The sequence below is a fragment of the Alternaria viburni genome, assembly GCF_023758015.1.
Source record: "Alternaria viburni strain BMP 2772 chromosome Unknown scaffold_13, whole genome shotgun sequence".
Taxonomy (NCBI): Eukaryota; Fungi; Ascomycota; class Dothideomycetes; order Pleosporales; family Pleosporaceae; genus Alternaria; species Alternaria viburni.
This window is the reverse complement of record NW_026055782.1, coordinates 358403-370861: the sequence shown is the minus strand read 5'-3', so window position 1 is coordinate 370861 and position 12459 is coordinate 358403. Positions and strand designations below refer to the sequence as shown.

The following is a 12459-nucleotide window of genomic DNA, read 5'->3' as shown; positions in this document are numbered from 1 at the left end:
AGCTCGTGTAACTCTTGTCATCAATTTCCTGCGACCCTGCTGTCGCGGAAGCTTGCCACATCCAATATACAAGCTTTTCCAAGCCTCACAAGCCTTTAGCATCCTGCTTGGGTGAATACGCCGTGACGGTTCGACACATAAACGACAACGCCACCAGATTACAGCGCCATCGAAGGCTCGACGACCCTGGACAGCACCATCCCACTTGCGACTGCCCCATTATCGCACCCCTCTTTACCATTGCGCCAACCCCAAGCAACAACTCCACGCCCATCCTCCATCGCGGCACCACCACCATCACTACGCCAAGATGGTCCGAACTATGTTTGTGAATCCCTTCAAGGCCCATCATGTCGACGAATTCCCCGGCGTCCATGTGCCTCTTGATGACTCGACCCATCGCGCTTCTGTAGCTTCCACCCACCCACGCGCCTCCCTCGCAGCAACAGAGAAGACGACCAAAGACGACAAACCAGAAGATGGCCTCACGCGCCCTGACAGTAATGCATCTAGTGGTGTTGTTAACCATGGCTTGACAGTCGCAGCATTGAAGGCAGAGATTGAAGCAGAGGTCGCTGCTTCGGACAACGACACGCCATATGACCGTACGTCGTGTGGCTTTTCCTATCACCTCCGGTAATTTTCACGAGGAAACAGTACTGATCTTCCACAGGCAAGTCCAAGGTTATCAACAAAGCCTTGCAGGACATGGGCATGGGCCGCTACCAATGGCAGCTTTTTGCTCTTTGCGGTGGCGGTTGGATGGCCGACAACTTGTGGCTGCAGGTGCGCATGTCAAATTCCTCATCAACCAACAGGACTTACCAAGATACAGGGTGTTGCTCTTACACTACCACAACTCAGCGTTGAGTTCGGTGTCAGCGAGACGGAAGTCAGATACACCACACTGGCGCTCTTCCTTGGTCTCTGCATTGGCGCTTCCTTCTGGGGTACCGCTTCTGACATTATCGGTCGCCGTCTCGCTTTCAACTTTACTCTTTTCCTCGCTGGTGTCTTTGGTCTTGCATCCGGCGGCGGGCCCAACTGGATCGGCACATGCGCACTCTACGCCTGCATTGGTCTTGGTGTCGGCGGTAACCTCCCAGTTGATGGCGCTTTGTTCCTCGAATTCTTGCCTCAAACATCGGGAAACCTCCTCACGCTCCTTTCCATCTTCTGGCCCGTTGGTAACCTGGTTGCCTCGCTCCGTAAGTCGATACCGTTAGCTATATTCATCATTCACTAACGATCTGCAGTGGCATGGGCATTCATTCCCAACTTCTCGTGCGCCGACGGTACTCCCCTCGGACAATGCCGCATGGAAGACAACATGGGCTGGCGATACCTCATCCTGACTCTTGGGGCCATCACATTCTTCATGTTCATCTGCCGCTTCTTCCTCTTCCATCTTTACGAGTCACCCAAGTTCCTGTTGTCTCGCGGTCGCCAAGCCGAGGCCGTCGCCACCGTCTACGGTATTGCGCACTACAACAAGACGCACACCTGGCTCACCGAGGACATTCTCAACCAAATCGGCGGCGACCAGGAAGTCACCGGAGAAGATGTCAAGCTCAGCGTCTTCGAAATCGTCAAGCGCTCCCTTAGCCGTTTCTCGATGAAGCGCTTCAGGACTCTGTTCCAGGACAAGAAGATCGGTCTTACCACTGCTCTACTCTGGTTCCAATGGTCGACCATCGGTATGGCCTACCCGCTGTTCAACGCTTTCCTCCCGCAGTACCTCAAGAACTCGGGTGGCGGCGTCGAGAACGACATCAGCATCGTCTACCGCAACTACGCCATCACCGCCATCGTCGGAGTCCCCGGATCCATCCTCGCCTGCTACACCGTCGACCTCAAATATGTCGGCCGCAAGGGCACCATGGCCATCGCCACCGTCATCACCGGTGTCTTCGTCTTCCTCTTCACCATCTCTTCCGACTCCGACTTCCAGCTCGCATTCACTTGTCTCGAGGCTTTCTTCCAGAACATCATGTACGGTGTCTTGTACGCGTACACACCTGAAGTCTTCCCTGCCCCAATCCGTGGCACTGGTACTGGAATGAGCAGTTTCTTGAACCGCGTTGCTGGTCTTTGCGCGCCCATTGTTGCTATCCAGGCGGGTGGAAGTAACCCCAAGGCGCCGATTTACGCCAGTGGTGGTCTGTTCATCGCTGCGTTCTTTAGTATGTTGGTGCTGCCTATTGAGACGAGAGGCAAGCAGACTTTGTAGATGGTACAAACTGGGTACCCGACGGCAGGACCGTATAGCGCAGTTGCATGATATGTAGCGCTAAGATTTGATTAAATCGAATTCTATGTTGAAGCCACTTCCATGTTTCCATCCGTACACATACTTCACCCAGATCAGAGCCTCGCCCTCACCTCCCCCAGCCTCAAACCCCACCCCCTCAACCACCTCTCCACCAACTCCCCCGTAACATCCTCCACCTCCGGCAACATCTCCCTCGCATTCTCATTCCTAAAAACCATCGCCTCACCTTCCCTCCCCTCCCTTCCCTCCGTCAGAAAAGCATGCATCTTGAACTTCTGCGGGTCCAACATCCCCAACCACTGCGGCAGACTACATTCCCTTACCTCAAGTCCAAATCGCTCCACCAGCACTTTTTGCAGCAACGCCCAAGGCGCGGGGCGGGGGTGCATCATGTTGTACACTTTAACATTGTCTGCAGATGTGCTTTGTTGGGACACTGTGACATTGGCGATACCCTCCGCCAACGAATCAACAGGAATCCAATCCACAGCATTCATCCTCACGGGCCAGTGCCCCAGTTTCTGACTTGTCTTGAAAATCACCCACAACCAGCCCTGGATTGGCCACTGCGGCGCATTGGATATGGCGGATGATGCACCGCCGATCTGGCCTGCGCGTACGATAGCCACGCGTAACCCATGTTCCCTCCCTGCGTGAGCAAGAAGTTGCTCCGCAAGACATTTACTCTGGCCATAACCCGTATTCGCTGCGCTGGCGAAGTCCCAAGCGGGGACTTCGGGGATGAGCGGAGTGGAAGGGTGCTGAGTTGGATGATTCATTATCGAGGTATTCGACGACACGAAGGTCACGCGTGGGTTTAGGGGGCTGGTGATACATGCCTCGATAACATGTTGAACAGCATTGAGGAGGGGTAAGTAGCCAATGAGAGGCGTCGCCCAATTTGCGTTCCACGCATTGAAAACGATTTCCGAGACGCTGCTCGTGAAGTGGGTGTATTGGGTGGGGGATAGGCCGAGGTGCGGGAGTGTGATGTCGGTTGTTATGAAGGTGAGGCGGGTGAGGTCTTCGTTGCTGATGCGGGTGAGAGACGAGGTGGTGCGTTGTTCTGCGTCTTTGCTACGGTTTAGGCAGAGGATGGTGGTGTCGGGATGTTTTTGGAGGAGAGAGGCGGTGATGTAGGGGCCTAGGAAGCCTGTGGAGCCGATGAGGGCGATGGTCTTTTGTTCGGTCATTGTTGGCTGTGAGGGTTTGTTGCTATCTTTGGGTGGATCGAGATTCTTGGTGTCTATATTCGGGGTGAGAGCACTCATCAGTCTGCCATTGATACTGTTACGCACGTGGGTAAGTAAAGGGCGAGGCTGGTATGCGATGTGAGGTACAGGCCCGTTTGCACCTTATACTTGAAGACGGCGGCCGGGAAGTGAGGTCACCTCCATGGACATGTTGAACATGCCGTGCAACATCCATTGGTGGGTAATAAAGGGGCGTCCTGCTTATAGTGATGTGAAGCCCGATACTCAGCCTCTCCAATGAATTCAACGTGAGATACACACTGGCTGTGTGCAACTGACATGACATGATGTCAAGTCCTCCGCGGATGCATGCCAATTTTTCATGTAAACGTAAGGGGCCCAACAATGGGTACTGATGTGCTGCCACTTTGCATACAATACACCCTGATTGTACCGATATTTGAGGAGCGATGCCGCAGAACCACACCGATCAGTCGTCCCGTTAAGTCAGCCTTCTGCTCTTTGCCCTTCGTCCAAAGCTCGCCCATAGCGTGGCTGAAAGGGTAGGTCACCGTTGCGCGATACACAACAGGGCTTGTGTGGCGTTGCTTCAACTGCGTTGTGGACTCCTGTAAGGCGTTGACTATAGTGTCTCTCCATGTCCACGATACGGACTGCAAGGCCTAGACCTAGCGCGATAGTAATCAGAGCAGGCTGAAGATATGACGACGGAGAGTAACGTTGCGATAGGCCAGAGATGAATCAGAGAAAAGTGCATTGGCGACGTTCAGTTCACATCGTCGCAGCTGCGGTTGTGCAACCTGCCAGTACCCGATACGTTACGGCCCGCTTATGTGGATAATTGCGAGCGAAAGGGTGGCGCAAGGCTGAGGCAAGGAGAAAAGAGGGTTGAGAAATCCCTTGGTTCTGATGATGTAGCAATGCGGCTCCACAATCGCCACGCGCTGCAAGTCTCCATTCCCTTGCCTAACCATTCCATATCACACGTTATTTATGCCCACCGCAACGGCTGCCGCTTTGGTCGAACGATAGACTCAGCAGCGGCACAGGACGATGATGCTGAAAAGCCACAAGAGGTTGCCGCGCTTGCCATCGCCTTTCTTGAAGAAGCTTGCTCCGAGCTGCCCTAGACCTAGCGACCGTCTGCGCTATCGTAGAGTTTCCCATGCCCACCATGCCGCCCAGCCAGGATATAGACTTCCCGTCCTTGCTGTTCATCCATATTGTTGTCTCGTCTAGCAGCTCGGATACTTATCCTTATATACCTATATACTGTTGCTTGCAACACCAGATCGATGAATACAATTACGTCTAGCAGCTCGGTGCGGGTGTTCGGTAGATATCGTGCATTCTGCTCTTCGCTGTAGGAATTACAGGAGGCGCCTGTCGCGAAAGGCAGTCTGGCTAGATCCAGCTTGTGGTTATGTCCACGGGTTGAACACAACGACTCGGTATGGTCAGTGAGAAGCCAGGTCTGCATGGCATATCTGGGTACAGAAAATTTCGCCCGATCGACCTGAAGGACGAAACTAGACGTCGTCCATGATGCGAGGTCTTGAGAGAGGAGAATCAGACTGGTCGATCGCGCTCCGGACGTCGTGGGCAGACGGAGCAGCCAGGCCGCTGTCAGGCTGGGCGCATAGTACCACCCAAAATCATTACAATCGGATCATTCTCAGACGAGCGCGAACAAAAAAATGCTGTCAGACTGAAGGTAATGCTGCAATTCACTATCAGCTACCCAAGGCTCAGAGGGCTGGCCCAGCTAAGCGCTGCTGCGTTGCGCGCGACCCGGCGCCCGGACCGCTTCGGAAACACGTTTCGCCGAAGGCCGCTTGTGCGTCATCGAGAGATGAGCGGAACACCATGCCGATGTCATCCTCCCATCGCGTGCATTGGGGTACGTCTGTACGGCAATATTCGTGATTCGCTCGATAAGTTACAGTATCACGGCACCATTGAATCATCTCTCCACAGTAATTCAAAACGCGCATCAGCCACCCGGAACGTTGCTGCCTGAAGAGCGTGGTCGCCCTACATGTGCGTATCCTCGCTGCGACGCGTTTGCTTGGGCACCCCAGCCTCCGGGCTCTAGAAAACTACTCTGCTGCGACGATGGCATCAGCATTCTCTGGACGTCCTGGTTGAATCCGAACCCACGCACAGGCCTATCGCTGACATTGCCTGACCGTAAGGACACATATTCCCCATGATCGCGATGCACTAGCGACCCAATGTGCAGCGTTTTGTTTGGACAAGTCATGAGCAACTTCAGCGCTGGACCAGATCGCTGACAGTGCACCAGGTTTCGAAGCTGATCAACGACATCAAGGATTTCTCGATCCCAACCACGAAGCGGAGTCTCGAAATCGGATATGCCGTCTATGATGCAAATGATCGTCTTTGACTTATCCATGTTCCCCACGATCGATCCGAACAAAGATAACAAAGCTCGCACGTTGTATTGCGACACTGCGTCATACAGACTCTGCTCCAATGGATCTAGCTCGACGTCCGGTGAGTCAGGATAAAGGAGAAGCTGAGTAATGAGGCTGCGTACAAGCCCAGATGGTCCGCCGATCAGATCCTGTTCAACCCTGGTATGACTGCTGCAAAAGAAGTGCAGGATCATACTGGAGCCTGTCTGGGCGAGCGTGGTTGCCAAGGAAGCACACAGGACGGACAACGGAGATATCTTTCCGATACCATCATCTTTGCAATGCCCATCAACCAGGAGGATTCCGGACAACGGCTGACTTAGCCAATTCTTGAATTGCGCGGTCGTGAGCAGCCACCGCGCCTTGCCGAGACCCTTTGGTCGTAAAGAGTTGCTCTGTCTCAAGATATGCTCCGTCTCGCGGATCAAGTATGCAAGATCGACGCCGAGCATCCCCAGAAGCTCTTCCGTCGTCATCAAGATTGTCTGCTGGGTAAGACGTCGCTCCTCCGCGATGACCTCGGTTCCAACAGTTCGCTGGAGAGGCTGCTCTAGAGATGAATGAGTTGGTGACAGGGTTCATACCTGTGGAGTCGACTTACTTGCTTGGCACACCATTTCCGCGACGATCTCATACACAAGAGTCTGCACGGTAGCAGCAACCTCGTTCTTGGAGACCATCTGTGACATGTCACCCTCGAACAGCCGCCGAAAATCTTGCTTAATGTCTTCTTTCATCTCTTTGATGCTTCGGTTAAGGGTTTTCATTTCCCCATCGAGACGCCTAACACCATGCGATACCTCCTGAACTCGAAAACGCGTTGCGTGCAACTCGATGCTGTTAGCCGACGCCGTCTTGCGGACATCCTGCATGGTTTGTGCGTTGAGAATATCAACTCGACTCGTCACCCTGGCCTTGGCGTTTTGTATCTCATGATCGAGGCCCTCCAACACGACTGCTTCGTGATCCGGCAGTCGTGTCTTTATACGGCGGATGACTGTTGAAGCTGAGGGTTGACGAGTTTCATCGGACAGGGCAAGACTTACATGATCCATCTTTGCGACACCGAAGCAGCATCTCAGTAAGCAATTTCACAGAATCAACAATAACGCCGTAGAGATCTCGCGTCTTCTCCCTGAGTTCGTCATCTCGAAATACCTTGTAAATCTCGGCCGTCGCTTTGAGAGTGTCGACAACGTCTGTCAGTAGCTCGAGTATTTTCTCTCGGTTCTCGATGCATTGTTCCCAGGCCTGGATAGACGATTAACTAATGTCAAATTCCACATATAGGGCAAGGGTACCTGGAAGATGAATGACAGTCCTCCACGTAAGACACCAAGGCCATATTCTTCTGGGATTATGAAGCAAAGAGAGTTGAGTGTGGTGGCATCTGCTTTGCCGTTTCGAATGAAATTTCGGAAGGACCCTTTTGGGGCTTTGGCGTCGTACGCCTCTTTCACCGCGTCGATCCGCTCGAACACATCATTCCATGTACAACTCTCGGTTTTGCATCCAGGGAACACTGCACTGGCCTTCTTAAGAACAGCTTCAAGCTCGCTTTCCGAGTATGAGTTTCTCGTTGTTTGAGCGTTAAGGTGCGGCGTTTGGAAACTCACTTGCTCGGTAGAGTTCTCCACTCTCCACGTTGACGGTTGTATTGGGTGGGCACAGAAAATGCAGGATGCAAAGCGCCACCGGTGGTTGTCTTGAACGCTTCGAACGCCTTGATTTCGTCCTCGTCATCCATTACTTCCTTGACGCCCTTTGGAGGCAACAACATACTGGAAAACTTTTTCATTGTCGAGTCTGGTTATTGCGGTGTAAGGGCGTAGATCTCAGAGTTGTCGAAATTCGGTGTTTAGTCCGCTCCTAGCTGGACATCGCACACCTGCAGAGGGTAGCACAGCGACTTGCTCAGCCCCACTGCAATGCGCCCCACCAAAGCAGCCTTCGTGCAGCTACTCCAACATCGCTTGTCAGACTTGGGTGAAATGCAGATAGTAGTGCGGACATAGCATTCGCCATGTCAGCGCCGGATCGGGAGTTTCAAGCCGAAGGCTTAAGGCGAACTGGTGAGACAGATCTTACCGCGCGAGATGGGTGCCGTCAGTCTGCAGCAGAGCCAATGAGAGATATGCTGTTATCGGGTCGGTCTCTAGCTGTTGGGTTGTGTAAGCGCCGGATCTGGAAGGCTCTGACAGAGGTGTGCTTGCCCAAGGCTGACACCGATAAGGCTCAATGCAAGAAAAGCCAGCTGGGGGCCAAGATCCTCGACAAGGCAAACGTCAAGGGCTTCATTCATCGCACAGCTCATCAACTGGTCGGTATTACCGGTTCATTCCCGAAGGTATGTAAGAAAAGCCCCTCGAAGAAACAACGCAGCTATTACATTCGCTTAGCCTAACACACGGCAGCAACTACAGTACCCGGCCTACGGGTATATACCACAACCAATCACCGATTTCCCTCATACTACCTCCGATACACATCGCAACTCGTTCTGGGTGCGCAGCGCCTCCATGCAGCGTCTGATTTATTGGATTAGCCACAGATTCTCGAGGTCTATACTTGGCTCTTACCAGCCTGCACTTTGACCGGAACTTACGGGACAGTCATCGGGACGATGTGGCCCTCAGGCAGTTCCTATCGCATATCGATAATGACTGCTATGGGCACGAAGCATGTGCCCCCACATGCAGTCAATATATAATCTGCAAGCATGGCGCCTTTTGCTGTAAGCGACCGCCTTTAGCCTTTAGTACTACAGTCGAGCATCTCGACTTGCCAGGCCAGATGTTGCCGTCTTACATCTCATTTCGCTTTCAAACTGGCCGTCGGGTCTTGTAATGGATCACTACTGCACACTTCAATTACCCTCCACGGCCAGTTCAATATACCCGCGTTGCGAGTTATCGCCCTTCACTCCTTTTGGGCCAAACGACATGATGGATTCCGCGTCTCCTATGGCTGTGAACGCAGAGCCGGTACTCAAACAGCCAGCTTTAGACACCGTACGTCAAGTATCCGACCCTGCCAAATGTGATAAATCGACGCAAGAAGAGGTTTCGACAAAGGATTCCAGGGAGGGTGATGCCATCATTGCACAATTGGAACCTGAACACGTGTCGCTCGATCAAATCAACCGGAGTATCGGGGATCTCACAAGCTCAATCAAGGAGCTAGTCACTTCCAGGACAACAGAGGTACCCACAGCGAAGCCCGATGGATCTAATGTGGAGATTTCGGAAGGCAAAGACCCAGCCGCTAGAGGTGACGGCAACGCACCCACTAAAAAAGAGCCGAATGATGTGGAATGCCCGGCGAAGATAATTCCTCAAGTGCGGAATTGCGATTGGGAACAGTTCAAGAACAGACATGACGGTGGTAAAGACGTTTTCGCTTTGGAGATACTGATCACTGGTAATACACTTCCACGTCAAATGGAGGATGAGGATGCTAGGAGGCTGCAGATTCCTGGACGTAAACCTGATCCTCCGCCACCCCGTGCGGATCAGATGACGATCACAAAGCACGGCCTGGCCCATAGTGAGGTGCGCAGAGGCAGCTGGATTCGTCAGGTCCGGATCAATTCAAGAGCCGTGATGAAGATCCTTGGGAAGCTCAGTGATGCCGACAAAACCTGGGAAGGGAAGCCACACACGTTTATGCAACCTTTTCGACACCTCCTTCACTTCCATGAGAAGATGAAGAAGGAGCTTCAGGTCATCGAGGCGAAGATTGCAGGTTTGGCAGTACCACCAGACACGAAAAATACTTCGCTGGATGAGACCAAACCGATAGTCACGGCGCCTGGTTCCGTTGTCGACGATGAAGACGCAAACAATGACAAAGACAAAGATTCAGACAATCTGGAAGGATTGGATTTGAATAAAGAAACGCTTGAAGAAGTTCAATGCTATGTCGACTTTGTGGAAGAGCACTTGCTACCTCTGCGCCAACAATTCTTTGATCCACCCACGCCGGGAGTACCCACTCGAGTACGCTACGATGAGCTACCCTATCTCTTCGAGCCTGGCGATCTTGTATACGTCCCAAAGTCTGGTCAACAAGGGCCCAACGCCAACTCAACCACACAGGAAATCCGCAGAGTATTCTCGGTTGACGTCGGCTACAACAAAGATTGGGAGACCGGTTGCAATTGCTCCATTTGCAAGGAAAGCAAGTTCACTTCATTGCAGTCGTACTACTTGGACTACGACGGCGAGAAATATGGTTGTGTTATGACTCCAGTGACCTTTGATCCATTCAAGGACAAGAAGGCGATTACTGAGCTACCCTGTTACCCTCTTCGATTCGTCGATGATTTGGAAACGAAGCTGAAACACGCCAAGAGTGACGGGGCCAGATTCGTGGAACACATCGCTAAACGGTACGGCTTCTATAACGGATGGTCGGTCATCAAAAGCCCTGCCGGGGATGATCTTGAAGATGCCAAAGGAGAGAGAATCAAGAGTCCAGAGCATATCGAGAGCGACGTGTTGGTGGACTTCACCGAAGCTTTCAACGTATACCCAAAGTGGAAACCTGAGCTGCAAACACGAACGGAAGAGTTGTACTTTCTAGTACAGGCCGCCGATCAGACTTCGATCATGACATGGAAGGGTCCTGACCGCAAAGAGCTTATGCGAGAAACACCTGACAATATATTGGATGACGTTTTGTTGGAGTTCAGGGAGTTCAATGCTTATCTCAAGCGCGATGCCTTTCTGGCGAAGAAGCATTACCCAGGTCCTCCTAGTGGAGAAGATCTGGTTCTTTTACCACGACGCATGTTTGCGTATGCTGTGTGGGATCGCAAGTTTGTGCATATCGACTCCCGCTATCTTAAGCCTGTGAAGCAGCAAGGCAAGGAGGGCGAAGCGTTCACGGACCTTCAAATTGAGGACAAGAACAAACGACTCATCGAATCACTTCTGAAATCGCACTTCCGGAAGAAGAAGGCTGAATTAGAAGGGACCGAAGTTCTCTCGCAAGACCTCATTAGGGGAAAAGGCCGAGGCATTGTAATCCTCCTTCATGGTGAACCAGGTGTTGGAAAGACCGCCACAGCGGAGGCCGTTGCCCAGAAGTACGAGAAGCCGCTGTTCCCCATCACATGCGGTGACCTCGGCTTTACACCAGAAGGTGTGGAGAAGTCATTGAAAGAATTCTTTCGCTTGGCCCATCTTTGGGATTGCGTTCTGTTACTCGATGAAGCCGAGGTCTTCATTTCACAAAGAGACAGGAATGATCTTCAAAGAAATGCTTTGGTATCCGGTAAGCTGTCGCCACGTTGCAAACAATGGAACCTATACTCACATCAGAATTAGTATTTTTACGGATGCTCGAGTATTACAACGGTGTGTTGTTCCTCACGACCAATCGAGTTGGAGTTCTTGATGAGGCAATCAAGTCTCGAGTTCACCTCCATCTGCGATACAATCAGCTCGACAAACGACAAACAACACAGATCTTCAAGCACAACATCATCCGACTCAAGAACATCGAACTTCAACGCGAGGATCCAGTCGATCGCCTATTCATTCTTGAGAGTGAAATCAACGAATTTGCGCTGACCCATTTCGATGAAACAGTCAAATCTGGCGTAGGTCGGTGGAATGGCAGGCAGATTCGGAATGCGTTCCTGATCGCTGCTTCACTAGCGCACCTCGATGGCGACGATAACCCTGGTATGCAGAAACAGCTCAGAAAGATGCATTTCGAAACTGTCGCCCAGACAACCAAGCTATATGATAGCTTCAGGACCGCCACCTTGAACGGGGATGACAGTTATCTTGCCTTGGATCGCGGTGAGCGATATGACGCTTTCGAGCAACGTACCAACGTAGCTATGCCGATTAGCCCATATGGACACTCGTCGTATGCACCGTCGCAACGTCCCGGCTACTATACTGCACCAACCGCTCAGTACGAACGTACAAACCCTATGGGACCCCCAGGACACATGCCCAAGCCTGCTACGCCAGTATCATATGAGCAACCACCATCCGATGTAGGATATAGTCGTCAGTACGAAGCTGGTTCAAGATCATCGATGGGAGGAGCAGAGTGGCAGCAAGGACAGTATCCAAACCAGCAATACGGATAGAAGAATAACGTCGGCCGATCCTTGCTTAGCAGACGGCTCGATTTGTACCTTTCTTAGAGGCCGATATCTTCTCCTACTTTCCATTTGTCGCTTCTTATCTTTCGGCTAGCTTAGCTTTCAAAATACATGACAGCATCTGCCGTCGTACGACCTGTCATTACCCTATACGTTACGGTTCGCATGTGAAAATCGTGATGAGAACCGCAAAGGCGTCTCGGACCTGAAGCGTGGGAACGAGAAAGTCATGGCCCTGATGATGTAGCGATGGGTGGAAAGACGGGAGAATGTAAAAATTGGCCAAGGCGGGCTCCACACCTGCTACGCGCTGCAGGCCTCGACCCCTTACGTCTCCGTCCCACATGTTGTCTACACCCACCACGACGCCTGTTGCTTTGGCCGAATATCATTCGAGGAGAGTAGTTTCTA

General features: G+C 52.2%; 3 protein-coding genes across 3 annotated transcripts; 2 read left to right on the top strand and 1 right to left on the bottom strand.

The window, feature by feature from the left end:
• Positions 1 to 310: 310 nt before the first annotated feature.
• Positions 311 to 2230, top strand: J4E79_006495 (uncharacterized protein; the record flags this gene model as incomplete). The annotated part of the gene is made up of 4 exons (XM_049355365.1): positions 311 to 605; positions 674 to 786; positions 836 to 1208; positions 1257 to 2230. 4 exons carry the CDS (start codon positions 311 to 313, stop codon positions 2228 to 2230), a joined length of 1755 nt encoding a protein of 584 aa, XP_049210038.1.
• A 541-nt stretch (positions 2231 to 2771) lies between these two features.
• Positions 2772 to 3465, bottom strand: J4E79_006494 (uncharacterized protein; the record flags this gene model as incomplete). Its single annotated transcript, XM_049355364.1, has 2 exons — positions 2772 to 2793; positions 2819 to 3465. The coding sequence occupies 2 exons, from the start codon at positions 3463 to 3465 to the stop codon at positions 2772 to 2774; spliced, it is 669 nt and encodes a 222-aa protein (XP_049210037.1).
• Positions 3466 to 8869: 5404 nt separating this feature from the next.
• Positions 8870 to 12033, top strand: J4E79_006493 (uncharacterized protein; the record flags this gene model as incomplete). Its single annotated transcript, XM_049355363.1, has 2 exons — positions 8870 to 11201; positions 11249 to 12033. The coding sequence occupies 2 exons, from the start codon at positions 8870 to 8872 to the stop codon at positions 12031 to 12033; spliced, it is 3117 nt and encodes a 1038-aa protein (XP_049210036.1).
• Positions 12034 to 12459: the final 426 nt, after the last annotated feature.